The sequence below is a fragment of the Ambystoma mexicanum genome, chromosome 6p (assembly GCF_040938575.1).
Source record: "Ambystoma mexicanum isolate Mex_15411 chromosome 6p, UKY_AmexF1_1, whole genome shotgun sequence".
Lineage (NCBI taxonomy): Eukaryota > Metazoa > Chordata > Amphibia > Caudata > Ambystomatidae > Ambystoma > Ambystoma mexicanum.
This window is the reverse complement of record NC_090935.1, coordinates 714,876,758-714,904,100: the sequence shown is the minus strand read 5'-3', so window position 1 is coordinate 714,904,100 and position 27,343 is coordinate 714,876,758. Positions and strand designations below refer to the sequence as shown.

General features: G+C 46.9%; 1 protein-coding gene across 4 annotated transcripts in view; it reads right to left on the bottom strand.

Moving 5' to 3' along the window:
• The window catches only part of RASA1 (RAS p21 protein activator 1), a 1,760,251-nt gene that overhangs the window by 207,839 nt on the left and 1,525,069 nt on the right, over nt 1–27,343 (bottom strand). Inside the window, exon 23 of one of the 4 annotated variants that reach the window (XM_069627584.1) lies at nt 23,623–23,670. The exons of 2 other annotated variants lie outside the window; for them this stretch is intronic. In XM_069627584.1, coding sequence (XP_069483685.1) covers nt 23,623–23,670 — 48 coding nt within the window. Of the gene's footprint in view, nt 1–23,622; nt 23,701–27,343 lie in introns of those variants that run through there. One more of the 4 variants, XM_069627587.1, reaches the window with a different exon arrangement.

The following is a 27,343-nucleotide window of genomic DNA, read 5'->3' as shown; positions in this document are numbered from 1 at the left end:
TAGAATGTGCCGAGACCCTAAGGCATGTGCTTCCCAGGCAGATCACAGCATTCTGAGATGCAGAGATGCTCCGCCTTGACAGGGTCTGTTTGGTCGCAGCTCTGCCAGCATGAGCACCAGCGTAACCAATTAAAAGCTGATCATACGTAGCCTCTCTCGACCGAGAGACATAATAGCTGAGGGCCTGCCTGTCCAGCTGATGGAATCGCTCCTCTGCCTTAGAGGATGAGGCAGAGGTAAAAGACAAAGGAAGATGGATCTTTTGAGAGAGATGAAAATCAGAGACCACTTTTGGAAGAAAAGAGGGCTGCACTCTCAAAGTCACCTTCTCTTTGGAGAAAACCAAATAAGGAGGTTTACCAGATAATGCCTGGAGCACATTCACCTGTGATGGCAACCAGGAAAATCACCTTGAGTGTAAACAATCTAACAGAAAAGGAATGAAGTGGCTCAAACGGAGCTCCCATAAGGAAGGTCACCAGATTTAAATCCCACGCCGGGACAACATTTGGCATGGAGGAAACTGGTTTCAAAAATACTGCAAGAACTGCATGACAGTCGGGATTGCAAAGAATGAGCCCTGCTGTGGGTACCTCTGGAAAACCGAAATAGGAGCGCAATATCCTTTTTACAGTGCCAATCTGCAGGCACGCTTGAGCCAAGGGCATCAAAAAATCTAAAATGGGGTTGACAGGCAAGAAAGAGTCTAGATCTCTCTCCCGGCGCCATGGCGAACATTTACGCCATCTGCACGCATAAATAGATTTTGTGAAGGGTCTCAGAGGTCAAAGGAGTACATCATGGGCGTCCCCTGATAAGTCCCAGTCCTTGTATCTTTGTAGCCAAGCATGAAGGTTCAGGCTGCTGAGTTTCAGGCAGGGCATTCGCGCCTTTCGAGAGCAAATCGACTCTCCTCGGAGGGCACCAAGGAGGGAAGATGGGCATGTCCAGGAACTCTGGGTAGCACGTCCTCTGGGCCCAGTCCTGAGCGATCAGGATCAACGTGGTTCTGAACATGCGCAATCTCCTTAGAACCACTGGAATCTCAGGGATCGGCAGAAACTCATAATAAAGTCGAGACAGCGAAACCTAGAGTTGTTAAAGTTCAGGGAAAAGCCCAAACTGCAATAGAGTGCATGTGCAAAGTAGATTGTTTGACACTCGATTTGGGAAGTAAGCTCAGATCAGCCAGTCGTCCAAGTAGGGAAAGGCATAAATGCTCTGCCCTCCTGACATGAGCCGCCACCACCACTGCTAGCAGCTTGGTGAATACCCTGGTAGCTCAATGAAGGCCAAACAGTAGGACTTTGAACAGGCAGTGACGTTGGCCCACCACAAATCTCTGATACTTCCTGTGTTTCTGATGAACCGGTTCTATGTGATACTTATCCATTTTATAGGCCGAACACAAAAAATACCACATTTTTTTGCCCGTTTTTGTGTGGCCTTTAAAATGCCAAAATTTCACATTGCCCTCACGCACCCCTCGGAAGGCTATCCCGTCTCCACGCCCATCGTCTGCCATTGATTTTCCTGTTAATCGGTGGAAAGGGGGGGCAATTTCCTCACCTACCACCCCCTTCGTAGCCCAACACACACACAACAAATTAAACACACTTCGCTCACTTGGTGCTCCTTTCCTCTTCTTTCCAAGCTTATCAGACCCTGCGGGTGTGCGGCACAGGCATGACAGTTTATGTTAGGCAAGATTTGGCGCAGTACGCTTTGGGTGCACTACAACAACCTTTACCTCCTGGCAATAGGAACCAAGTCTGTACTACACAGGTTGGTAGTAGTGTGGCTGAGCAGCCAGGATTATCTTTAAAGGGGTCAATGTGAGCAGTAGGGGAGTTGCACAGATTCACAGTGACAAGTATCAAAATAAACACTTACACACAAGGTTTCTTGATTAAACAATTATTAATTAAACAGTCATCTTGAATAAGCCTTTTTCAGAAGAGGCAATAGAATAGTAAAACACAAATACACTGCATTATACACACTCTCTAAATCAGCAAATACCCATTTGGGATGGCACACAGACACTTCCTACATCTTCAGGTGACAAATAGCTAGGACACTGTGGACATTAATATATCACTGGTATATTTAGAGCAATACTGAGATGAGTCTTAAAGTAAAGAGATTTCAGAATAAAACAAGAGATCACACAAATATTATGAGGCAGATAAGGTCTTTTGAAACCCCCCCAATGCAAAGTAAGTTAACCCTTTCCTGAAAGGTAGGTACCAACACACAATAATCGGAGTGAAGAATCATTCAGGGAGCCAGGCCAGCCAATGTCAATTTGGGCAAAAGTCTGGGTGAGCTGAATCATTTCTTGCAGGTAAGTAATGTTTTAGAAGTCTTTGTAGAAAAGTAGAATCAAAGAAGGGTCACAAGCTGGGAGGCTTGTGAGCGGTAGAAGATGCAAGCAACTCTACAGAAGTAACTAAGACAAGTCTCAACTATGATCAAGTAAGGCTACAAGACAAGAGGTGAGTACTCTTAGGGCCTCATCACAAGATGGGCGCTAACACTGGCGGTATTCCCGCAGGGGCTATTAGCCCGACTGCAAAACTCCCTGTTAGGGAGAATTCTCATTTTATGGCTAATTTCCCTTACCTATAGAGTCCCCCAGCAGCTTTGCTGGATTTGAAGGGTTTTTTTTCTCCTGCTAAGAGTGAGACACTTTTTCCCACTCTTAGGCATTTTTTCTATGTGTGTTCTAGGCTATTTTTGTGTTTAATTCCTATGGAGTTTCTCTCCCCTCCATAGGAACCATCTTTATTCACATGTGTTACACAGCACCCTCCGTGCAGTGACACAGGGGTGTCGTAGCGACCCCCAAACATAGACTCCATACCCTGGGACTGACTACTGTCTCCCAGGGCATGTAAAGTCCCCATTGACTTTACTAGTCAATTTTTGTGAACTAAACCAGTACAGCCCATCTTACTATGGAAGTACTGGGAAGGGTTAATTGTTTTTCCCTTATGTTCATTTTCGAGAGGGTACTGTACAGTCCCCCTCTCAAAAGTTTCTGGCTGGTGGCAGTGGTTACTACCGTAAATATTCGCCGCAAATATTTTCCTATGGGATTTTCCCATTGTTCGAGGCCACGACATTTTTTGACAGCCTCTAACATACCGCCGGTGTATTTTAATATTAACTTTACTCTGGTAGGTTTTATTTGCCAGAACTTTCATATAATTTCTTTCTCGTGTCTTTCTCTAAACTCCTAACCCAGGTCGGGGATCCTTTGTTCGTCCTTTTGGCAGGCTTCTGCCGAGAAGCCCTCCTTTCGGCGCCACTGAGTCTGGGGTGGGACCATTGTGTGTGTGGGGGGGAGGGGAGTAGGACCCCTGAACAGGGTTGCCTCAGCAACCCATGTCGCACTCTATCCTGATAGGCTGGAGGGTCTCCTGCCAAGATGACCACTCCACTGTGTGAGTGACAGCTAGGCTGTATGAATGGGTATCTTTTTGCATAAAAGCAGGGTCCGGAGGACTGGAAGAGCAAGATGTCGCCACTGGAACTAAGAAGCCAAAGAGGAGAGCAGACAAAGACATCTGCAATGACTGAACCACCGGTGAAGCCCTCCTGCAGCGTCTCACCATTTTTCTCCACACGACGAGAGAAGATCTTCATCTGCAAGAGCCTTCTTCCCTTGAGCTGGTGGGCCAACCAGTTTGCCAATCGGCTTCCCGGACCTGCCTTCGTCAAATCGCCAGTACCCTGTACTTGGAGAACGGATAGCCAGGCACCCATCCACCCGGACTGTGAGCATACCTTTTATTCGTCGGGCAGCACCGCGGCTGGTTTCATACCTGGGTAGTGCAGTAACTTGAACATTCCTCCACGACGGGAGGAGCCACTTCTTCATTTTAAAGGTACATTGTTCCGCCAGGCCGCCCTTTCTGCGTGGTAGTGCTAAAGGTGTTTTAAATCCTTTACCTACCTGTCTCTTAACATTGTCTTCAAACTTCTGCATCCACCAAAGACTTGACTGCAGCTACAAGAACATTTTGCTCCTGGGCCCTTGCCCTGTACCACCGACTCTGGCACAGGCCTACTGACTCTGGCTAAATTTGTTAGAACTGCCTTCTCTAGATTGCTTCTCAACTAGAAATGTGTTGATGCACCTACTTCTTATAACCATCCTTTCCTTCACACTTTTAAACCTTGTGATATGCCATTTTGCTCAGTTTTCATTTAAGAATTTCCTATACTGATGCACTGCCTTGCTTAATCTGGTTCACAAACGTATGGAAAGTGTTGCTAGGGTGTGTAAGAAGATATTTCGGTATAACTTGTGCTTTCCCTCTCTTGTGAGAAATTGGTAGCGTGCCATTTGTGTTTGGTTTACACTGCGCTGTTTTGCTCAGTTTTCACTCTGGCTCAAACTTATCTACAATTTAACTAGGGAGTTGTGTATACTTTCTTTGACCGAATTTAACTTGCTTTAAGAACTGTGATGTATGTGTTTAACTAGAAGTGTATAAAATAAATATATATCTACTTTTTAATACAAATCAGTCAGTCAGTGTTTCCTTGTGCCATAGCACTGTAGGCCTATTGTGTAAACCCTGAATACTGCTCATCTCCCTCTTGAGATAAGTCTGACTGCTCAGCCAAAGCTACCAACTAAATCTTTGTGGTACGGACTGATACCAAAATGGATTTATTGCTCTCACCTGTAGTCCTAATCTTCTGTAGTGCTCCCTAAGGGAACTGCACAGGATTCTGCCTAACACCCCCAGCGCTATTAGCACCTGATCACGGGTTTGGTGGAGCGTTAAGTTCCCATTCCCCATTGGGCTCAATGGGGAATTTTCACGCTATTACCGCTGGCGGTTTTCCCGCCAGTGGTAATAGCGCTGAAAATCGGCAAAATTGAGGCGGATTTGCACAGAGCTCAGAGCTGGGGGGAAATTTGCCAAGGCTGTGATTTTGCAGACCCTTAAATGCGGTGGTAATAGCGTTACTGCTGCATTTAAGGGTTACCGCCAAACCCATGACGAGGCCCTTAGGCTGTACAGTACCTTTGGCTAGAAGAAACAGTTTCAGCTGGCTCTGTTCCTATTTGGCTCTGTAGATCCTGTTGTTCCTGGGCCTCAGTAGTGGGGACAGGAGTGGGGACTTCTACAACACAAAGGGACAGTCAGCGGCAGAAAAGGACCAACTACTGTTCAGCGTCAATTTGCCATTTTATCCCCTAGCATCTCAGCACATTGCACCACCGCAGTCTCACGGATACCTCTGTGGACTTTCCTCGAACCTGGGTTCCAGCACTCTGTTGGAGTCGCTCAGGCTTGGTCAGTCCTGTTTACTGGGAGTCTGGGGGATATTCCAGCAGCTCGGTCTGCCTTAAAAGTGATGTACTCTGTTTGTTGTTCCTCTCCCTGGCACTTCGGTTCCAGCAGCAGCAGCGGAAGTACAGCCAGCTCCAAGAGGATGTCCGAACAAATTCACTTTGGAGTTGATTGGTCCCACCAATTCAAGGGGAGAAGTCGCCCTTGCAGGGCTTCTCTAGTCGAGGTGAATTCAGAACTTCAGCACAGCAGCAGGGCTTCACCGGGCAAACCAACAGTCCAGGAGTTGCAGCAAGCGTCTCTTCCAAGTTCTTCTTCGGATTCCTTTGTCCAGTGGAATGCCCTTTATGCAGGTTTCTCCCATTCATTCCAGCCCTGCTGTCAGTCACCCAGCAGAGTGGCTGTGCTTGCCGGACAGCCAGCCGGGCAATCACCTTTGGGTGCATTCCTGTAACCAAGGGGATTAAGCACAGGGAGTTTCGGGCACCTCCCTCACTTCCTGCCCCTGTCAGACATACTGAAGCCAGAGGCGGGGTTCACTTGTGAATCCTGCCAAAGACAAAATGAACAAAAGGGACCAAACCTGGTTTGGCGCGCAGACTAAATCTCAAGAAGGACCTTTCCAACAAGAAATGGCGAAAAAGACGACCAGGGCCATTCTGACAAAATGGGCACCCACGGTTGCTTTACTGTAGCTGCGAACGCAGCCCACGGTAAAAACACACAATGGTAGTAAAAAGTAAACCACTGCCACCAGCCATTAATTGTAGAAAGGGTAGCATAGGTAGCATAAAAATGTTAAATGAGAAACTAGACAAAGGGGATACTAAGTAACCCCTCCAGCACCCTATGGTAAGATAGTATGTGCTGGGTCTAGAAAGTTACACATTGTAATTAAAGTCAATTTCACTATACTGCTCTTGGAAACAGTAGTTTATCCAAGATAAGGTATTTAAAACTTTGGGAAATCTAAGAGACTTACACGTGTCACTGCACTGAAGGTGCTGTGTGTCACAATGCAAAGATGATGCCTATGGAGTTTGTCAGACTCCAAAACCAAAAGAAACAGCGTTTAATCATAGAAAAATACATGAGAGTGGGAAAAAGGTCTCACTCTCTCCAGGTTGAAAATTAAAAAGTCCTGGAGTCCAGCAAAAGTACTGGGGGTCTCCAAGGTAGAGAGGAATTAGAACATTTCTGAGATTTCTCCCTAACAGTTCGATTTATTAAGAATATAAAGCCCCCCCCCCAAATTATATTAAAACTACTTTTTCACTTGATGAATTGGTACGTGTAAGTAGGCATCCTGAAGGTCCAGTGATACCAACCAGTCCTGCAGATCGAGTGATGCAGGATGTGGGCTAGTGTAACCCCCTTCAATTTGCCCTTGCACAGGAACAAATTCAACAGCCTCAGTTCCAGAACAGGGTGCAAGCCACCATCCTCCTTTGGCACCAGAAAATAGGTGGAACACCAATCCTTGCCTTGTTCCGAGTTGAGTACCAGTTCACACTCTTTAAGAGTATCAGACAGACCTCCTCCAAGAGGATGGGGTCCGGAGGCAAGGTTCTGGTGTAAGGGAGTGGGCTGCAGGACTCTGCATGAACGGAAGACAGTTTCCCTGTTGAATGACCTGCAAGACCCAAGCATTAGATGTAGCCTTGACCCATTCCTTGCCAAACAGGATACACCCCCTGCCCCCAACAGGTAAATCATGTTAGTAAACCTCAGATTTTGCTTCTTGCAGAGCTGAGGGGACGGTGGTTGCAACTGCTCCCCCCTCTTGGGGTAGGGTGCTTACCCTGTTGTCTTCAAATCATCACTAAAAACCCAGTATTGGCCTAATCTCACGCTACCTGATCCTGCCCCTTGGGTTGGTATTAAGAGGGAGGATCACTTGGGAGGAGACATATCAGAGGAAAGTGGAAAATCCCTTAACACATGATCCTTCCAATCACCCTGAAACACTGATGGCATATTGTAATGTGGAGCCAAGTGGTGTAACACCCAATATTCACATAACACACTCCGTTTTTGACAAACTGAAATCCAACAAACAATTTACATAATATAGTCTCGAAAAGTGTGAAAACATTATGGCCTTTAATTCCCATAATACCCATGGTACTGGGATGAGGAGGGAGAGAGAAGAGTCAATGCGCACAAAGAACATCTTTAAACCAAAGGTGCAGACTAGTTCTATTCATTATCAGCTGTGCAGGAGATTTAAAAATGGTGCACCTGAATATGCACAAGAGTGGCAGTAGAGGAGGAGACGGTCACAGCCTGAAGGAGCAGGATGCCGCGGAGCGGGAGACGAGCTCCAAAGCAGAGCCACCGGAACGAGGCACGCTTGAGGGAGATGCTCATAGGGATCCGCCTGGAGGCATTGCATGCCAGAAAATAGAGATCCTGGTGGAAGGCAGCTGCTGCAAGACTCGACTAGATGCGGTCTGGCGGAACGGTCAAGGTTCCACTGATTGCGCCAGAGAGGACCGACATGGGAACCAAAAGAGACTCTATGCAACTGGGGCAATGAACCCGGTTGCGGTGCTCCGTTACAGTCATACGTTCACCTGGTGAGTTGATCAGGAGGAGTTGGGGGGGCCCTGGGACGTGTGGTAAATCTGAAGGACACTTGGGAGACAATTTAAACACTGACCAATTAGAACAGAAGGGCAAAAAGGATACAATTCTCCACACAAGATGTCAGTTTGGGGAAACCTGGAACCCACATTGCCACAAGCAAAGAAACATTAACAGTTGTGTGAAGTAGAAATCATTCCCGGCAGGAGAGTAAACCAGGAGAGGAACAGTTTTGTAAAAGTGAAAATCATTCCTCCCACGTGAGTGAACTGGAAAAGGAACAAGTTGTGTGAAGTAGAAATCATTACTCGGCCATCGATCCGTCTTGCTCTGTGCTCGATCGTCGGTTACGTGTGTCGTTGTATATATACACACCACGTCACTATGCCCCAAACCTCAGTTTCCACCTTTTTCTCCCGAGCTCGACCGCTGCATAGGAAAACAGAGAAAAACAGGACAACCGGCACATAAGTTAACACAACAATAAGCTTCCAAAGGGAAGAAAAATCCTTCGCAGCGATACCACAATCTGTGGCATCAAAAAAGATTTTTTTGAGGAGAGAGAGAGAGAGAGCAAACATGCGGCATGAAGCAAGAAAATGGTCATCCTCGGACCATCACCTGGTGTCAATAACGTTGTATTTATGTTTGCGGTCGCTTCAAAAGCGACCGCAAAACATAAATACAACGTTTTTAAAGCTGCGGTTTTATTTCTAAGTTTTCCGGGCTCCTCCAGCTAGTGCTTATTTTTTGTAAAAAAAATAAATAGCACTTACGAGATTCAGCTGCAGCTTTCCTGCTCTGGTCTCCGGTCCCCGTCCTCCGCCTACAGCACTAATGAAGGGAAAGCCACCCAGCGGTAGCCTTTGTTTACTACAGCTGGCTGGCTTTTCCTTCATTAGTGCCGCAAAAGCCAGCACAGGAGGGCCTCCATTTCACAAAATGGCTGTGCCCCTGTGCTTGCTTTTGCAAATTTTGAGCTTGAATAGCTCAAAATTTTACATAGGAAGTTTTAAAACGGAGAATGCTAGTATTTTCTTTTTTATGTGGCCTATCTATTTTTTAAATAAAAAAATTTACTAGACCATCCCTTTAAGTAAGACCTTTCTCCTGCAAAAAGGGTGGTTTGCAGCAAAGTGCCAGTAATTGCCTAACCCCCCCTGACAGATGTTATGGCAACTAAGAAAGCTGTCTTCAAAGAGAGCAGATTCAAAGAACAGGTGTGCATGGGCTCAAAGGGAGTCGTCATTAAGTTAGAACCAGATCAATATCCCAATCTGGGACAACAAAGGGAGTTGGCAGAAATCTATTTTCAAGGCCCTTCAGGAACTGAGCCATAACTGGGATTGTAAAATATGTAACGATGCGGAAACCTCCTCAACAAAGACAAGGCCGCCAAATATCCTTTGACTCTGGTGACCTGAAGGGTTGCTGAGGCCAGTGACAGAAGGAACTCCCATCACTGTTCTGTAGTAGTGGGGCAACAAATGGGGTCAATCTCGAGTTCCCTGCACCACGCCTCAAATCTTCTCCACCTGTACTCGTACAGAGATCTTGTAGATGGTCTGCATGAAACCAGCAACACCTGAAGTACCTCTTCAGAGAGGTCCCAGTCATCCTGTCTCATCCTCAAGACTACGCATTTAGGTTGAGGGAATCTCGGTTTGGGTGAAGCACCCGATCTTCCGACTGGTTTAGGACATCAAGGCACTGAGGCAACCGGGTAAAGGGCAGATGGTCAGATCCAGAATGTCCAAGTACCACGTCGTCCTCGCCCAGTCCGGGGCGATCAGCATCATGGATACTAGAAACCTTTTGAGCCTCCTGAGAACCCAAGGAATGATGGGAATGGGAGGGAAGGCGTAGTGGAGAGGGAAGGTCCAGTCCACCAGAAACCAATCTCCTAGCGAGCCATTCACTGGGAATTTTCCTCAGCAAAACTGTCTGCACTTCCTGTTGGACTCCGTGGTAAATAGAGCCAATGATCCAGTACTCAAGTGAGAGAAGACCTCCTCTAGGACTTCCTGGCACTCTTCCCACTCATATCAGACAGTGCTCTGCCTGCTCAGCGCATCAGCCAAACTATTTTCTGTCCCCGCTAGAACTGACGAGACCGAGATCCGATTCTCCAATACCCAGAACCACAGCTGCATCGCCTCTCTGCAGAGGGGAAGGGAATGCAAGCCACCTTCCTTGTTCAGCGTAGTGCATGGCCACCATATTGTCAATCAGAATCAGCACATGCTTTCCCTCCAGAGACGGACCAAACACTCTCAAGGCTGAACTAATGGCTTGCAAATTCAACCCGTTGACATGCCACCTGGCATCCATCACAGACCAGAGCCATTCACCTGCAAGTCCTTGCAGGGAGCGGCCCAACCCTTCAGAGACGCACCCGTGACCACTCGGACCTGCGGCCGTTGAGGTCAGAAGGGCTCCTCCACCATGAGGTTGCTGCTGTCGGTCCACCAACCAGGATAGTCTACCACTGCCCTGGATACCTTGAGGGAGTCACAGAGGGCTCAGACGTAATGGGACCACTGGTTGGTCTCGTAGGAGCCCATGAAGAAATCTCATGCGCAGCCTGGCCTCTGGCACTAGATAGATACAGGAGGCCTAAAATGTGGAGGAAGGAAGCTGCTGGTATGGTGGTGTGGTTCCAGAACAAGTTTGCCATCTGCGCAAGGCTGTTGACTCTCCTCTGGGAGTGGGGGAAGGGAGAGGAGGGAGAAAGTCCCTCCTCACCGGAGTGTCTAGGACTGCTCTGATGAACTGGAGCCAATGGACTGGTGCCACGTGGGTCTTCAAGTTCATGGAGAAGCCCAGCCTATGGAGTAGTGAGCTGGTGTCCTCTAGTTAAGACAAAACCTGCTCCAACCAACTTCTCCAGGATCAGCCAGTCATCCAGGTACAGGAATACATGGACTCCAAATCTTCTGATGTGAATCGTGACTACTGCCGCGAAATTAGTGAAGGCCGTTGGAGCAAAGGTCAACCCAAAGGGAAGCACCTTGAACTTATAGTGCTTTATCCCATAGAGGAACCTCAGTAACTTCCTGTGCTTTTGATGTATTGGCACATGGAAATAAGTCTCCTGCAGATCTATAGACACCAGCCAGTCCTGAAATTCGAGTGTGGAGAATTTCTCTCAAAGTCACCATCTTGAACTTGTCTTTTCTCCAGAACTTGTTAAAGGCCCTTAGGTCCCAAATGGGACAAAGACCTCCTCCCTTCTTCGGCAATATGAAATACTGAGAATACCAGCCAATCCTCTCTGCTCGGGTGGTACCTCTTCCACAGCACCCTTCAACAACAGGGCTCCCAGTTCTTCCTGGGGCTTTTGTCCAGGTTGGCTTGGAGGTGGTGGGGGACTGTCAGAGTTTTCCTTAAGAAGGGCAGACCATAATCCCACTGCACAAACGTCAGGGCCCAGGCATCAGAGGTAATCTCCAGCCATTGGGACCAGTGCACTGACAGACATCCAACAACCGGCAAGTTGTGAGATTGGAAAATCAAAGCTGCTTAGCGGGCGCAGCCGCCCCTGCCGCTGCTTGCTTGCCTCTGGAAGCCCCATGCCTCTTCTGGGCCACATAAAATGCTTCTGCCCTTGCCTGGCCTGTGGGAGCTGCGCCTTCCTGCCGTAAGGCACATAGCACCAGTAGCCCCCGCCCCTAGAGGCAAAGCTGAAGGCAGGCGTGGCTGGCTGCACGGCTAGGCCCAGTGACTTTGCAGAGAACTTCGACTCCTTAACTGTTTCCAGGGAGTCATCAGCCTTCTGGCCGAAATGAAATTCACCCTCAAAGGGCATGTCCAGCAGTTCGTTTTGGATATTAGGCAAAGGCCTGCCTCCTCAATGCAACAGCCAATGCCAGTGAATGACCCCCACTGTCGGCCACCTCTTTCCCATCCTCCCTCAGCTGTAAGAAGCGCTCTTGCATTTGCCCCTCAGGGAAATACTGTGTAGCACATTCCACTACCTTCCAGAGGCCGAAAGAGTATTTTGTGAAACCACTGGCTACGTTAGCAGCTTTCAGAGTTATGGTGTCCGAGGTAAACATTTTCTTGGCCATGGTGTCACTCCTTTTACCTTCTCTGTCAGCAGGAAGATTGGAGGTTAAAAATGCTGGGCTGGTGGAAACTGTGGCAACCTCCACGACAAGAGCTTCCGATGATGGGTGAGAAGAAGAAAACGACAGGTATCCTCTTGCCTGCCTGTACTTTCTGGCAATGGTGGAGCTAACCAGGGGGACTGGATCGGCAATCGCCAGGTTCAGGAGGTGTATTCCTTTCAGTAACCGGACTCTCGTCCAGTGTGTTGGTCAACTCTTAACCTTGGACTGGCAATGCCACAGCCTGCAGTCCTAAGTTGTCAACCATCCTATCTACCAGTGCCCAAAATTGGCGTGGGTAATCATTCCTGTGCCAACTCTAAATATTGAGCTTGGTCATCGACTCTTCCCTGAACATCTGAACCATCAACGCCGAAAATGGATGACATGGCACTGAAAAATTCAGTCCGGGAGGGCAGGTTAAAAAAAGAATTTGGCGAGCGTCAGCTCCGAAGGCTTGTCCTTTGGCACCGATAAAGTGACTGTTGGCATCGATTGGGGCTGTGCAACAGAGATGGCCTTTGTGACGCTTGGACCTTGAGGTGTGCTGGAAGGCCCTGGCATCAAAGGTTTTGGCACCTTTTTCGGTATCGAGCCCCAAGGCTTCCCTAACGCTGATTGCGTCAGCACTGGGGCTTGCATGGGATCAGCTGTACAAGGCCTGCTGCGTGGGGGGATGTTTTTAGACCATTTCTTGCATCTGGACCTTGAAATCCTCCCACTCTTGCCGAGTGGTCGCCCCCAGCCGATGGCTTACCTCCTTCCTTCGAAGATTCGGAATCTCGATAATGACGCGGCGCCTGTTTTCTTGGGCAAAGACGATGAGAAAGTAGTTGCTAGAATGGGACCTCCTCTTCGTCTTCCACCGATGCTTTTCTTTCTCTTTTTCGGGGGTAGGCCCCTCGGTCTCGGCCTCAGAGAATAGGACGGTCGAACACGATGGACATTTTGAAGGCAGTCGGCCCAACATGAGTTTAGCAGCCCGCTAACGCACCAAATTCGGGTGAATTTTATTGCACGACTCGCGCTCCTCTCTGTTGTGACCCATGCCGAGGCACCAGAGGCATATCTCATGCGGGTTGGTAACTAAAATTTTGGAGTGACAGTCGGAACACTGTTTGAAACCCGAGGCACGGACATCTCACGGTCTGAGAGTCCGACTCGATCATTGTGTTCCTAATGCAGTGTGTCGAGCGCACGGAAAAAAGGAACTGAGGTATGGGGCGTAGCGACCTTGTGTATATATACGACGCCAGATGTCACCTCTGGAGCCGACGATCGAGCACCAAGCAAGACGGATCGACTGCCGAGTCGAGGTCCACTACGCCCCCTGTCACATTTTTTCCAAAGCGGCAGAGCTGGATGAGGATAGCAGATGAGGAATCGACAGGAGAAAGGTATTTAAACCGTGGTTATAAAAAGTGTGAGGATATTTGCTTTATGATTTTTACAAACTATTGTACAACAGGAGAGATTTGTTTTGCCGTTCTGACAAGAATATTCAACGAGAAAGACTCTTACATCCTTCAGAGTTATCATTTTGGCATCTTGTAGGAATAATTTGTGAGAGAAACTGTTGCTGTGGTTTTGAAAAAGTATTCTATGTGAAAGACTGTTTAACAATTTGAAAGGAATTCTTTGTGAAAGAAAACAGTTGCTTTTGACTGGAACCAGTGTTCTACCGAAGAGACATTGTTTTGCCAATTTGAGAACCGTGTGGGATGAAAGAGATAATTTACACTGAACTGAAAGAATGTTTGTTGGAACAGGACTCTTCCAAAAGTTTTCCTGAATTTATTTAGGGGAAGGGAGTCCAACCCTGGGCACAAGAATTACTTTAATGGAGTTATCATTTTGAACTGTTGTACAGGTATGTTGTGCTGGACATGGACACATTTTCCTTGCACATTTTGGTTGCATATAATTATTAAATGTTCTTTTATAACGCGCTTAATACTGGAGACCAGTTTCTAAGTGTGAGCCCGGGATTCGAAACTGTGTTGCCAAGCGTTGCCATGCTTCTAAGACAAACGTGTTCCCCCTGAGCTATACTCCAGCCATGTTAGTGTGAGGGTCAGATATATTTTGGACACAAGATCGACTTTTAGTTTTAGTTTTCTAGGTAGGGACATTCGTGTTAGGATCGGGGCAGATAGGCCTTTATACCCAACCCCTTTTATTTCTTATATACATGGCAAATGTTGAGAAAAGTACAACTTTGTGTCTGTCACTTATTTCTGACCTCTCACACCATGCACCTGTAGAAATGGGCCCCAGGTGACCAATCTTATTGAAATCAAAACTCAATAATGGAGTACTCAAGATGCAGGACAAAACATAGCTTTATTCAAAACATAGAATCTCAGCCGGGACACCATACAAGCAGCTCTCAACATTACAATGAGTGTGAGTGGATTTTGTGGTAAAAATACATAAGCAATGACGTTATAATACGATGGAAGTTACACAACCTATAAATGGTAGGGATTGGTTAATATCTTAAAGTACATTTGGAATACATAAGTGCTTGTTTCCACATTGGTTTATACATATCTGATGGCTCCTACCAAGCCCAACTCATCTTAGATATTTTCAATACATCATTACTTTGGCCAATAATTTGTTGCTGGTATTCATCCTGGGCAGTGTGGCAAGAGGGATTTCTATTGGTTGACACTTTACTCACCAACCTTGGACACTTAGACGGGTACCAGGAGAATGGACTGCCCTGCGGCGCCGTACCTCCATCCACTTTTACGAGGACAGATGTATCTAAAGCCTAACTACATTCTTATTAGGGGGTCGTATGGAGGAAAGGGGATTATGGACTAGGAGTATGTTAGTCACCACAGTGATTAACTTATAACTACTCCTACGTCCTGTCCTGGCAATATGAAATACTGAGAATACCAGCCAATCCTCTCTGCTCGGGTGGTACCTCTTCCACAGCACCCTTCAACAACAGGGCTCGCAGTTCTTCCTGGGGCTTTTGTCCAGGTTGGCTTGGAGGTGGTGGGGGACTGTCAGAGTTTTCCTTAAGAAGGGCAGACCATAATCCCACAGCACAAACGTCAGGGCCCAGGCATCAGAGGTAATCTCCAGCCACTGGGACCAGTGCACTGACAGACGTCCAACAACCGGCAAGTTGTGAGATTGGAAAATCAAAGCTGCTTAGCGGGCGCAGCCGCCCCTGCTGCTGCTTGCTTGCCTCTGGAAGCCCCATGCCTCTTCTGGGCCACATAAAATGCTTCTGCCCTTGCCTGGCCTGTGGGAGCTGCGCCTTCTTGCCGTAAGGCACATAGCACCAGTAGCCCCCGCCCCTAGAGGCAAAGCTGAAGGCAGGTGTGGCTGGCTGCACGGCTAGGCCCAGTGACTTTGCAGAGAACTTCGACTCCTTAACTGTTTCCAGGGAGTCATCAGCCTTCTGGCCGAAATGAAATTCACCCTCAAAGGGCATGTCCCAGTCACCACAGTGATTAACTTATAACTACTCCTACATCCTGTCCCCTTTCCTTCTTACTGCAGGGGAGATTACCACTGATTAGTAGTCCTAGGGAGGAGAGATGTCTGTAGACTTTAGGCGAACACTTATTTTAGCACTGCTTGCCGGAATGCCGCATCCGAGTATGCAATGTTGTTCAAACAATAGCACTTACAGACGGCAGAAGGGGTAGCCCATGTAGCCCATGCCTTGCTGATAGTTTGCCAGGGCACATGCCATTGGAAGGCCACAGCTGTAGCCTTTGGCCAGACCGCATGAGCATGGAAATTTTACGGTAATTCGTTGTTCTGCAGTTTGTAAGCCTCCCGAATGGTAGTTAACATCCACCTTGCGACAGAGGCTTTGGAAGCCTGACAACACGGTTTTGAACCACCACTTGATTTCCGAAAACCCTTAGTCCTGTCCAGATAGAACGTAAACATCTCATGTCCAAACAATGTAGGACCTCTTCAACCTTTGACTCCGGATACGGAAAGAACGTTGGCAGCAGAATGAGATCATTGAGATGGAAGGAAGATAGCACCTTCGGCAAGATTGAAGGATGAGTGCGCAGCACCACCTTGTCCCAATGGAAAGTGGTATACATTTCTGATGCTAACAGGGCCTGGATCTCGCTGACCCAGGGTGTGGATGTAGGACCCAGTAGGAGGAATGTCTTATGATGCTATGGGCTCAAACGGTTTATGCGCTACATTGAGATCCCAGGCCGGGTGCGGATGTTTGATACATACCATCCTTCTCTTGACCCCCTGGTTAGAAGTGGAGTAAGAAATACTGTCCGAGTTCCTGTAGGCTCAGATGGCAGCCAGGTAACTCCGGCAAGTGTTGACCTGCAAGTCTGAGTGAGCTAGGTGTGCCGAGAACGATAGTACTTAATCGAGTGTGCAGTACATAGGATCTATGCCCTTGTCCTTTGCCCAGTAACAAAACCTGGCCCATTTGCTCTTGCACCGACTCCTAGTGGAGTCACTCCTTGCCCTTTATATAATCTGTAGATTTTCTTGGGATAACTGCAGGGTCACCTTTTCAGGAACCAGTCTGCTAGGGCTAGCTTCTCTGGAGCCGGGTGAACCACCACCACCACCACCCCCCCTGCTGAGAGAGGAGGGGAGATCCCATAACGAAGTGGAATGGGCCCCTGAACCACCAGCCTCATCAGCTCATAAAACCAAAGCCTAGCTGGTCACTGTGTCGCCATCAGAATGAACTGCACCCATCTGGCCCTACCTAACCTTGCAGATGACCTTGTGAATTAGGGCTGTAGGCAGGAAGGTGTACGCCCACGGTTTGTCTCATTGCAGGTGCAAAGCATCTCCCAGCGATCCTCTGGTCCTGCCCATCCAGGATCTGAACTGCTGGTAGTGCCTGTTCTTTTACATCGTAAATAGATCGCCGGATGGCCCCAAATCTTGAAAATCTCCAGCAGGACTTGCATGTCCAACTGCCACTCATAGTTGTCCACACCCAGCCTGCTGGGCCTGCCCGCTTCTAGATTGACTACCCCGGATGGTGGATTGCAGACAGCTGTATATTGTGCGCAATCCCCCATTCCTAGATCCTGATAGTTAGCCTGCACAGGGGTTGGGACCTGGTTGATTTAGTGAATGCAAGTGGAGTTGTCTGTTGGAATGCAGCGCAAGCTGTATGGTCGTCAGATCAAGCAAGTTTACGCGACACACCTTGTCCTTGTTGACAACAGACCATGTTAATTGGTGATCACCTAGAGTGACCCTCCCTCCATCCCTCCAATGAGGAGTCTGTCATGATAGGCCAAGTCTGAACGGGCTGCCTGAACGGCATACCAACAGTGAGATTGTTCTCTTGCCTCCACCACTCCAAATCCCGGTGGAGTTCCTGCGGAATTGAGACTGTTGCCGCCTTGGAGTCTATTACTTGGTTCCAGGAGGCCACTATGTGTAACTGGATCCTCCTCATCCTGATCCTTGTATGCAAGACGGCCAGCCCCATAATGCCCAGTAGGTGCTGGAACCATCAGACCGTAGTTGTCGATGTGCTGAGAAAATGTTCAGCACCTCCATCCTTTCTGTAGTGAAGATCATCATCTGCTCTCTGGTATCACACAGCAGGCCAAGGAAGACTGGGGGATGGATGGGCTAGAGCTGAGACTTGATGGATGGAGAACCCCAGCTAGTAGAGACTGTCCATAAGCCTGGCAGAGGTAATCAGAACTGTGCCTGGAGACCCAGCCCTGACCAACCAGTCGTCCAGGTACGGGTAAACATGTTGTCCCTCTGACCTGAGCACTGCCGCCAGAGTTCATACACCTTGTAAATACCCATGGGGCCGAATACAGGCCGAATGGTAGAACCCTGTACAGAAATGGCAGCCCCTGCCCCGAATCGTAGGTAGGCCCGGTGAGGTTGCCAAATTGGGATGTGAAGATAAGCATCTTTGAGGTCCAGGGGGCACGTTGAGTCTCCCCCGTACAGAGACTCTGCAGTCAGTGCTGGCGTAACCATGTAGAACTTCTTGAAAAGTAGGGAAAGATTTAGGAAGGACAGATCGAGAACCACTCACATGCCGGCCTGGTTCTTCAACTGAATTGCGAAAATGTAGCCTCTTTGGGAGAGGGGAACTTCCTTCACTGCCCCACTCTGTACAAGTGGACTGATTTCTGCAAGGAGAGTCAGTGTCCCAATCTTAGTGAGGGGTGGGGAAAAGGAGGGGCTGGAGGGAGGTGGAATCCACTGAAAAGATTCATGGATCCGTGAGATATGCCCGCCAGGACTGAATGTGGAGAGCAAGTCTGCCCCCAACTGGAGAACTGTGGACCTTGATGCCAGGGGTGGACTCGGAACTAATAGAGGCCCTGGAAATAATTACTTGGGACCAAAAGAGGCCCTGGAAATAATTTTCAAAGTGGCCCCATATGACCCATTTTCAGCAAGCCCAATGCTTTTCCTATGAGAACATTTGGAAATACCACACAAAAGAGGAGCAAGGTGCAGAGGCCCACCAGGAAATCTCTAGAGTTCCCTATAGGCCCGTCCACCCCTGCTTGATGCCAACTTCCTTGTTTCTTTCCATCGAGGCCTACGCCTGGGAGGGGGACTGGTACAAACGTTTGAGGTCTTTTGTTATTTGTGTCTGTGTAGGCTGGGAGACCTGTCCAGCTGGTGTGCCCTACTCTCCTGGAAGCCCCTGAAGCCCCCAAACGTTCTTCCCCTGTCAGACTGTGCCTGACCCTGTCCGTAAGGTTTAGCAGCCGGTTTTGCCAGTATGGAAAATGACTTGGCGGTTTGAGAGCAGGTATTTTTCTTGTTTAATTCATCATCTGTCGATGAATGGAATAAGTCCACGTCCTCAAAAGGGTAGAACTAGGATGCGTTCCTGGAAGTCTGGGTTGAAATTGGTAGCCCTCAGCCAAGCCGCCCTTTGCATACCTGTGGCAATGCAATTTACCCTGCCAGCTGTGTCAATGTGGGCCACGGTGGACTCCATTATGTCCTGTGCCACCAGTTTTGTGTTGGCTAAGCCCAACTTGTGCACTGGCAGATCAGGCAAGAAGTCTACAATTTCCCTCCATAGCCACCGATTTGCGGCGCCAGCATAGCATCTGCGTTTGCCTGCCGAAGGTGAAGCCCAGCATTTGCAAAAATGTTCTTCCGATAAGCTTCCAACGTTTTCTCCTCCTTACCCAGCATCGCTAAGGTAGAAGCAGACGACATTGTGGCCTATGGCTTGGCATACATGGAATCCGCAGCTATAACAGAGGCATGAGGTTGAGGGTGAACGTTTCCCCAGTAGCATGTCCCCCTAAGCCTGCCTGTATTTGGCATCCAAGCCCTTGCTGGTGGGCGGAGTTGGGCTTAGCCCAGCCCTTTTTGGCAAGTGCCTCTATATCCTTCTGCAAAGGAATGCGTGATCTGGTTGATGCTTTGATAGTAAGCACCTAAGCGAGGCCCCCCGCCTCTGGCTGCTACTTTTGTGGTTGTGGGATGCCCAGATATTCTGCCAGTACCGCTAACCTGTCATGGAAGGCCCTCACTGATGACTAGGTGGCAGCATTCTCTTCTGTGTCTACCTGGCCCATTGGCCCCTGGGGTCTGCACCTCCATGATCTGCAGTATTGCTGGGGAGGGGTTGCTGTGGCCTGTATGAGGCAGTGGAGACTGCCCAGTTAAAATAAACTGTGTGGGAGCCGGGGCAGGTGTGAGCGGCACCTACAACAGCAGTTAAGCCGGGCCCTGTGGAGAGAACACCGGGGCGGAGGGCAGCATGGGAGCTGGTGGAGGCTGTGACAGTACGGTTGCCTGGGGTTGCAGGGATTTAGGAGGAATCATCTCCTTTATTATGCCCCTCAAAATACCTGCCATTTGTGGAGACTTCATCAGAGTCAGGAACTTGTCAAAGAAGCGTTACTCGCATGCTGGAGATGTGCGCTCCTGAGCTATCGTTGTACCCAGGGTAGTAGGCGTGGGAGCTCTAGCTGTGCCGTGCCTGGCCTGTGTTTAACTTGCCTCGGTGTAACACACCAACAATGAGGGAACCCAGTAGGCGGTACACCATGGCATCTATGGAGTATACAGAGGCGAGCATTCCACTCTTGGTACAAACTCATGTCAGGGTGCTGTAGCCGTGACCCCCTGGGAAGGGGGTGCCTCCGTTCGCAGAGCCATTTTGTGAGCTGGTGCCGCCATTTTGTCCTTGACTGACAAGCGCCAGAACCGAGTGTCTGTCGAGGTACTTGCACATGCCTCTACCCATTTACTTTGAAGCACAGGTTTGGGCCCCTTCTGCACCTCAGGTGTAGACCTGGCAGGCTGACCGCCCTCGGGCAAGGCCTGGGAGTGTTATTGGGTGTAGGCACCCCCTCAGGACTGGGCTCGGTAAAAGATCAAAGCCCTCAAGGAGATTTCCCGATACAAGAGCCCTTGGACCAGTCAGTCCCGGGGCCGGGACGATCTGTGGATCCCTCCGCTGGATGGCTGGTAGCTCTAGTAGCCTCGGTACCCTGACTGGCAGCAGGACCTGACTGGTCGCTCACACTCAGCGGTTTCCCAGGGAAGGAATGCCCTTGTGTGTGCTTTAGAAAAGAGCATTCTTACCTTGGCCTTTACTTTCCTGCACACATACTCCTTGATGTGTTCGGGCAGAGACCTGGAGAAGAGCTCCCTCCACCTCGCCAGCCGGTTTCATCAGGGACCGAAGAGTAGGAGTGTCACACGTCGGGCAGCCGTCCCAACCGTGAACTTAACCGAGGCACTGCAGGCAGAGCGCATGCAGGTCCGATGCCGGAAAGGATCAGTTGCTGGAAGGGCACCTACTGAAGCCTGCCGGGCCGACATGCACCGGGGAGGGCGTGGCACCGGAGTGACTGATACTACAAAAAATGTGAAGAAAAATTACAAAGATTAGCGGGACAGAAGGTCCTATGGGAAGGTAAAGCGTGTGGAACTAGAAGGTAAAAGGCCTCAACCATCAGCGCAGGTGAAGCAGGTCCACTCCCGTTGCTGTGGAAAAGAGGACTGAGGTGTGGCGTCAGAGAGCAGAGTAAGGGGAGTGCATGCTCCTGGCACCACACACCTCCGCGTGCAGATACATTTAAAGCTGATGAGCTTTTTTTGTGTGAAAAAGGTTCTGTTCCCGTTCCTAGCGATTGACTCCTATGCAGCATGGAGGAAAGGGGATGGGACGTAGGAGTAACATCTTTATAAAGGATGTGAGACTACACTCCTAATAAAAGACATCAGAACATTTTGTCCATAATGTACAGACTTGGTTTTCAAAGAATTTCTGGAATCAAATTATTTTAGGTCAAAATCTTGCTCATTCTTGTTTCAACAAAAAACTCTCCAGAAGATTGATGGTCATGATGGGTGAATGTTCTAAGTAATGATTTATATAAATAAAAAAAATCTTGTTTTCTTCCATTATAATATGTATTCTGCATTACTTTATATTGGTGTTATCTACTATTTGTTAAAGGTTTTATCAAAACCAAATCACAATTAAAAAAGTTACATGTATGGGGTAAAAATACATCAATTTAGTTTTTCTGCCCCAAAGTTCAGTATCACTGTTGGTAACGATTCTATAGAGATTAAGGTTGTACTAAGTTATCACAACACACCCCTCACCCTAAAGTTTCATTAATTCTATTTGGTGTTTAATTATGTACCACTTACCTGCAAAATATTTCAGAGTGTTGTAAGAGAAGTGAGGTGGGGATAAGGAAAAGAAAATCCACTATTGCTGCAAAATGGATGGGCTCAAGAATGTATGTAGACGAGGAGGTAGTTTAACAACAAGAGTATTTGTTGCAAGCAAATCTTCCCTTGTATATAAATAATGATTGTCACAAACAGTAAGCACACTTCATATTTGGTGCAATGCTGCCACCCAAAGGCCAGCCACGCATACTAAAAATGATTTGCCATTTACTACAAAGTATGTAAGTAGTAGATGTCAAATACTTTCAAACATCCCCATACTCACCAGCAAGGTGAAGTACAATACAAATACTACTTGACCTGTATGATGTTTCTTCACCTTTGTGAGTGGGTTATTAGATTCTGCGAGCCCTGGATGGTGATTAATTGCTGTAGGGGCGCTGCTGTATACAGCGCTACTGTAAAGAACGGAGGGCATTTGTGATGTAATCATACTTTATGAGCAGGCTGCTCGTTTTGGATGCTTTGTAGTTTTGCCATCATAGTTTATTTCCCAAAGCATAGATGATCGGATGATCATACATTTGTAATGGAGGTGATCATGTTTCTCAGTGTCTGTGCAGAAAAGTATGGAGGAAAGGCCAAGTTAACACTATTTATTTTATTTATAGCATTTGTTTCACGCCCAAACCCGGAGGTATCACAGCGTAGGTTGCATAGAAATGCTTGTCTGGTTACAGAGATAGTTACAATACAGGCAAGATAAGATGCAGAATTAGTTACAATACAGGAACCATAGTTCGGGATACACGATAGTTACAATATAGGCAGGGCATTTCAAGATACAGTGATGGGAGTTCCAGATCTTGGGTGCAGCAACTGGGAAGCTGGCATCCCCCCTCCAGCCCTAGAGCTCTTGAATCTTGGGACAAATAGGTGTGTGCTGGAGCCCGATCTGAGGCATCTAGTTGACCTTTTTTGGGTGACGCAGTTATTGAGGTATGAGGGGGCATCATTGGTGATGCATTTGTGAGTCATGAGAACCGTCTTAAATAGGATTCTGGCTTGGATGGGTAGGCAATATACTTCTCTCCTAATGTGAGAAATATGATCATTTCTTTTTAATCCAAAGGCTGCCCATAAGGCTTTGTTTTGTAGCAGTTCAGCCAGATTAGTACTTGTAGTTCCTAGTACGAGGATATTGCAATAATCTTGTTTCAATAGTATGAATGGACAATTAATCACAGTCTACCTGCACTGTTACTGCGCGTGCTTATTACTATCTGGTTAAGTGCTGCAGCAAGAAACACTGAGAAAAACAAATGCCATAAATAACCTTTCAAACACCATAAATCCCGAATGTCAGATGCAGCTTTGGAGCCTGTTCCAGAAATCGAGAGAATACAATACTAATACGTATGTTTTTGCACATTCTTTCCAATTATTAGAATTAATTTCCTCATAGGGAGCTCCAGCTCCAATTCAGATATGTTTAAAGTTTTATTATGTTTATCGGTCAATGGAATTTATTTTGGTAGCGTATGTTGCAAACCTCTGCTATGGGGATATAAAGGGCCTGATTCATGGAAGTGTTTTATAATGGCGCTATCCCATAGGAAAACGTTCCATGAATCAGGCCCATAATGTCTTCAAGATAATAACTCCCTGTGTTGGGAGCCCAGAGCAAGGTCGTAGAAGCAACAGCGCTGGGGGGACTTTACAGGGCGGAGGTAGTAAAAAGGGATATAGATGAAAAAACTGTATTCTGAAAAATAAAATCCCACCGATTAAAACCACCTTTTCAAACGAACTGATAAAATGGTACTACAAACAAAGTAGCCTCAATGTTTGACCCAAGTGATAGTGGCACAAGAAGAACACGAACGAGGCACTACAATTACAATGAAATGAAGATCATGCGATGGCAAGTGCAGAAGTCACCAATTAAAAGATAGAATATTAAAACGTGTTCTTACAGCTTCGGAGAAAAAAATGCAGCACTGTGGCACAGCCTCATCCCGTCCCTCCCGTGCCAATCAGAATAAAAGGAATCGCTGTTAGATGAGATTTTACACTTAACATGTAGAGCAATAAGTTTAGAACAATTAAGCAGAAATGTACGACATTTTCATTGCCATCTTCTATCATGCACGTAGGTAAACAATTTCATTTTAAACGATGCTCTTCATGTTAAACATCCTACGACTGAACTGTGGTTAACTTGTTAACAGAACTGGGCAAACCGAAATAACATTTGAATCAGAGGTCTGAATTGGAAAGCAATGCCATTCCGCCTATTGTATACCCTACCAAGATTCTTACATAGTAGTACTCCACACAACTCACAGCAACACAATATGCATCAACAATCTTCACAAAACGAATAATTGCTGAAATACTGTACAGCCATCTGTGGCATCACAACAATGTATTAATGTTCCCTGTTTAGATGACCACGCGAGTGAAAATAGGTTCAGGTTGTTTGTGGGGGCGGGGAGAGGTGATAGAAGGGAGGATGGGGACATTATTACTGCATTTCCTAAGATTTTGAGGCTGGATATTAGCCTTTAGTTACAGTTTTCTTGTAAAAGGTTTAGTCAAATGTGCTTTTGTTGGAATACGAAAAAGGGCATTAACAAAGGACACGGCCTGAATGCTAAAATTCTGAAATAGGCAATAGATCCCAATTAGAAATTATTTTGTAATCACATCTCCCAGTATATGTCAATGCAATTTAGGTCTATTTTGCCAATTTAGGCATGGTCTTGTTTGACTCAAATAAATTGTGCAAACCAATGATGTATGAATTTGGGGTTTTCCCAAAGTGAACATGGGCCATTTGCAAGACTGCTAAAGGACATCCTCATTTGCTTTAAAATGGTTGCCGCATTGCCATTCAGCCATCTCTACGTGCCGTGTTTGTTGCTTAAAACAAGCTCATGGAGGCACGCACACACCCCATAGACAACTACAGGAAAAAGGTAGTTCTAATTACATTTTAATGCGTTCTATAAAGAGTATGAAAAAACCTTGCTGTAGTAGAAACTGCAAACACAAGGAACTTCAAATAATGGAAATGGTTGCCAGTACTCGTTTGGAAATTGTGCTTCCCTACCTTTGGCAACGGTGTTCTTACAGAAACTAGGTCTTGATGTAGAATCCTTATTTTCTGAAATATGCCAAGGTGCCAGACTGGACAAAGCAAATATAAATGCACGTGGGAGCCGTTAGACAAATGAGCAGGCATTTGCTGCATCAGCATCTTCAGGAAACGGTACAGTGCCTATTGCATAACTGGTGCAAGCCACCCCTGACGCAAGATCAAGGAAATCACAAGGAAAGACCTGAAAGCATTTGAAAGAGGGAATAAGGGAGGGTGACAAATAATGTGCAGACACATCTTCCGACAACTAGAAAAGAATATCGTTTCCCTTCAATAGAATAGATTGAATTTTACTACTGCGTCAGGTAAGTTCCCAATAGATACCCTCCCACCTGACCAGACATTGCTCTCAAAGCTGTGAATCCGAGTGGTGCCAACTCACTAACACCCATGCAATAATATGCGTCACGAAGGTGCAACCCACGTCCCGTTGGCAGGGGCACACTCACATTTTCTCTCACACAGGAGCCAATGAGCCATTTCTTATCCAATGGCACATTTGCAGGTGGATTCTAACAGATTCCCATGGATAAGGAGTCACCATGGAGATAACTTTATCCCGACATACGAATGATAAAAAGACGCATCAGGCAATGAAGGACATTTAGGCATTTAAATGTATAAGGCTCTGTTGGTCGAAAAGCACATCCCCTAGATGAAGTGTCCAGAGAATAGTGCCCGTTTAATGTACGCCGGGCAGGGGGGGTAAGAGGAAAAAGATGCCCGGCATGCAACCATCCAGTCCCTGTTAAAGTGTGCTCGTATGTTGACAGGAGAATGCAGGAAGTAATCAAACTTTTTATAAGGAACTTTTCAGTCACCAATATTGCTATATGTGATGGAAAGCGGATACATGGAGAATTCCGGGGTTCTAGCATGGCAGATCGCATGGATATCAGTTTCAGGAAAGATTTTTCTTTTTGCAACTTTCCTTCCATGGAAATCAATGGAACCCCAGGCTATTTTGCTATGTGTGACTTGAACCCTGACCTGAGGGAAGTAAAGTCTTGTGTGAATTGTGTCTCTTGTTTGGGACCAGAATTATAAGACTTTTCTGGGTTTATTAACTATAGGATAATCTTTTAGGAATTTCAACCCTGAATTGAATTATCATTTTGTTCATTTACCAATTGAGTGGTATTCTAATTGTTTTTTTGGTTTGAGTTCTTGTTCAATTTTGATCCCTTCTGCAATTTCACAGCTTTTCTTTTCTTTTATTTACATTAAGTTTTTTATGATAAACTAACTTCAGTGTATTCTTATCACTATGTGTTATGTTTGTAATTTGTAAGATGTTTATGAACTTGTTAAATATTGAAAAAGATGATTTTTCAGCTATATTCAATAAAATCATTTTTTTAAAAGTCGTCTTTTTTCTCCACTAAACTTTGTGGTGTGATTGAGTAAGGAGGCTCAGGAGGTGGTGTTATTTGGTCTAGAGACTTGTATTCAAATAAAGAACTGAACCTGTCGCTCCCTATTTCGAGAGGGTTTTTTTCCCTAACTCACCATAGAATAACTTGGATACTTTTAAGACAAAAAACAATATACCGTCCTCTGTCCAAACCAACTACTCTATTCCTACTGCTAAGAAATAAACCAAAACCAAAAAAAAGATTCAATGAACTCATCAAAGCAACCAGGAGAATGACTCCCTTCTCCTAGTCTAACTGGAAGAGTTTTGGAGACTGTTCATTAATAGCCTTTAGATGCCCCTTTACTTCCTCCCAAGGATTTCAAAACAAAGTTAAGGCTTTATCCAGCCTTCTTATTGTTGGCACTCTGTCATGACGTTTTATATCTTGATTATTAGGGAGATTACTCCCCGACAGTTCCTGGTCCATTTGGTATCTTTCACATATGGTGGGTTTCCCATTGTGAAGAGGGAATTTCACTCCTGCTCCTGATGCACTATTTACTTTTCAGGTTATTCATGTAATCCGGTGGACTACCCCTTTCACTTTCTTGACTCTGGTTTACTTGAATAGCAGCAATGGGATGAGGGAGATTACTAGCAAGAAATATCTGACTCTTTGCTCTCTGGGTATATCAGACTCTTGGTTTCAGTACTGTAATGAGGGAAATCATTCCAGAGGAATACCTGAATCTTGGTTCTCTGGGTATCACTACTGTGACGAGGGAGATCACCCCGACAAATATTTAACTCTTTGGGCTCCCTGGATGCCACTCGGCTTTTCCACAACTCCCGTTACCTATATCTTCACTGGGGAGCGCTACAGGTTCTTCCCGGGGTAGGTCGCTGTTGGTTCTGCACATTTTCCACGCGTATTCCAGATTTCCTCCTCTTAGTTTGGTGGAGCTCCACAGAGGCGTTGCTGTGAAGGTCTTGGCACGTTTTATGGACCAGATGGTCCACCTCGGACAGGCCACGCCACTGCTTGATTCCTTCTGCAGCGAGTCAGTGTTAGTCCGGCTTCCACAGTTCTCTTCAGCTTCCTCTTCCGAGACAGACTGTCTCTCGATGATTTGGGCAGCGTAGGATTGAATTTCTTGGGCCCTCCAGGATGGACTCG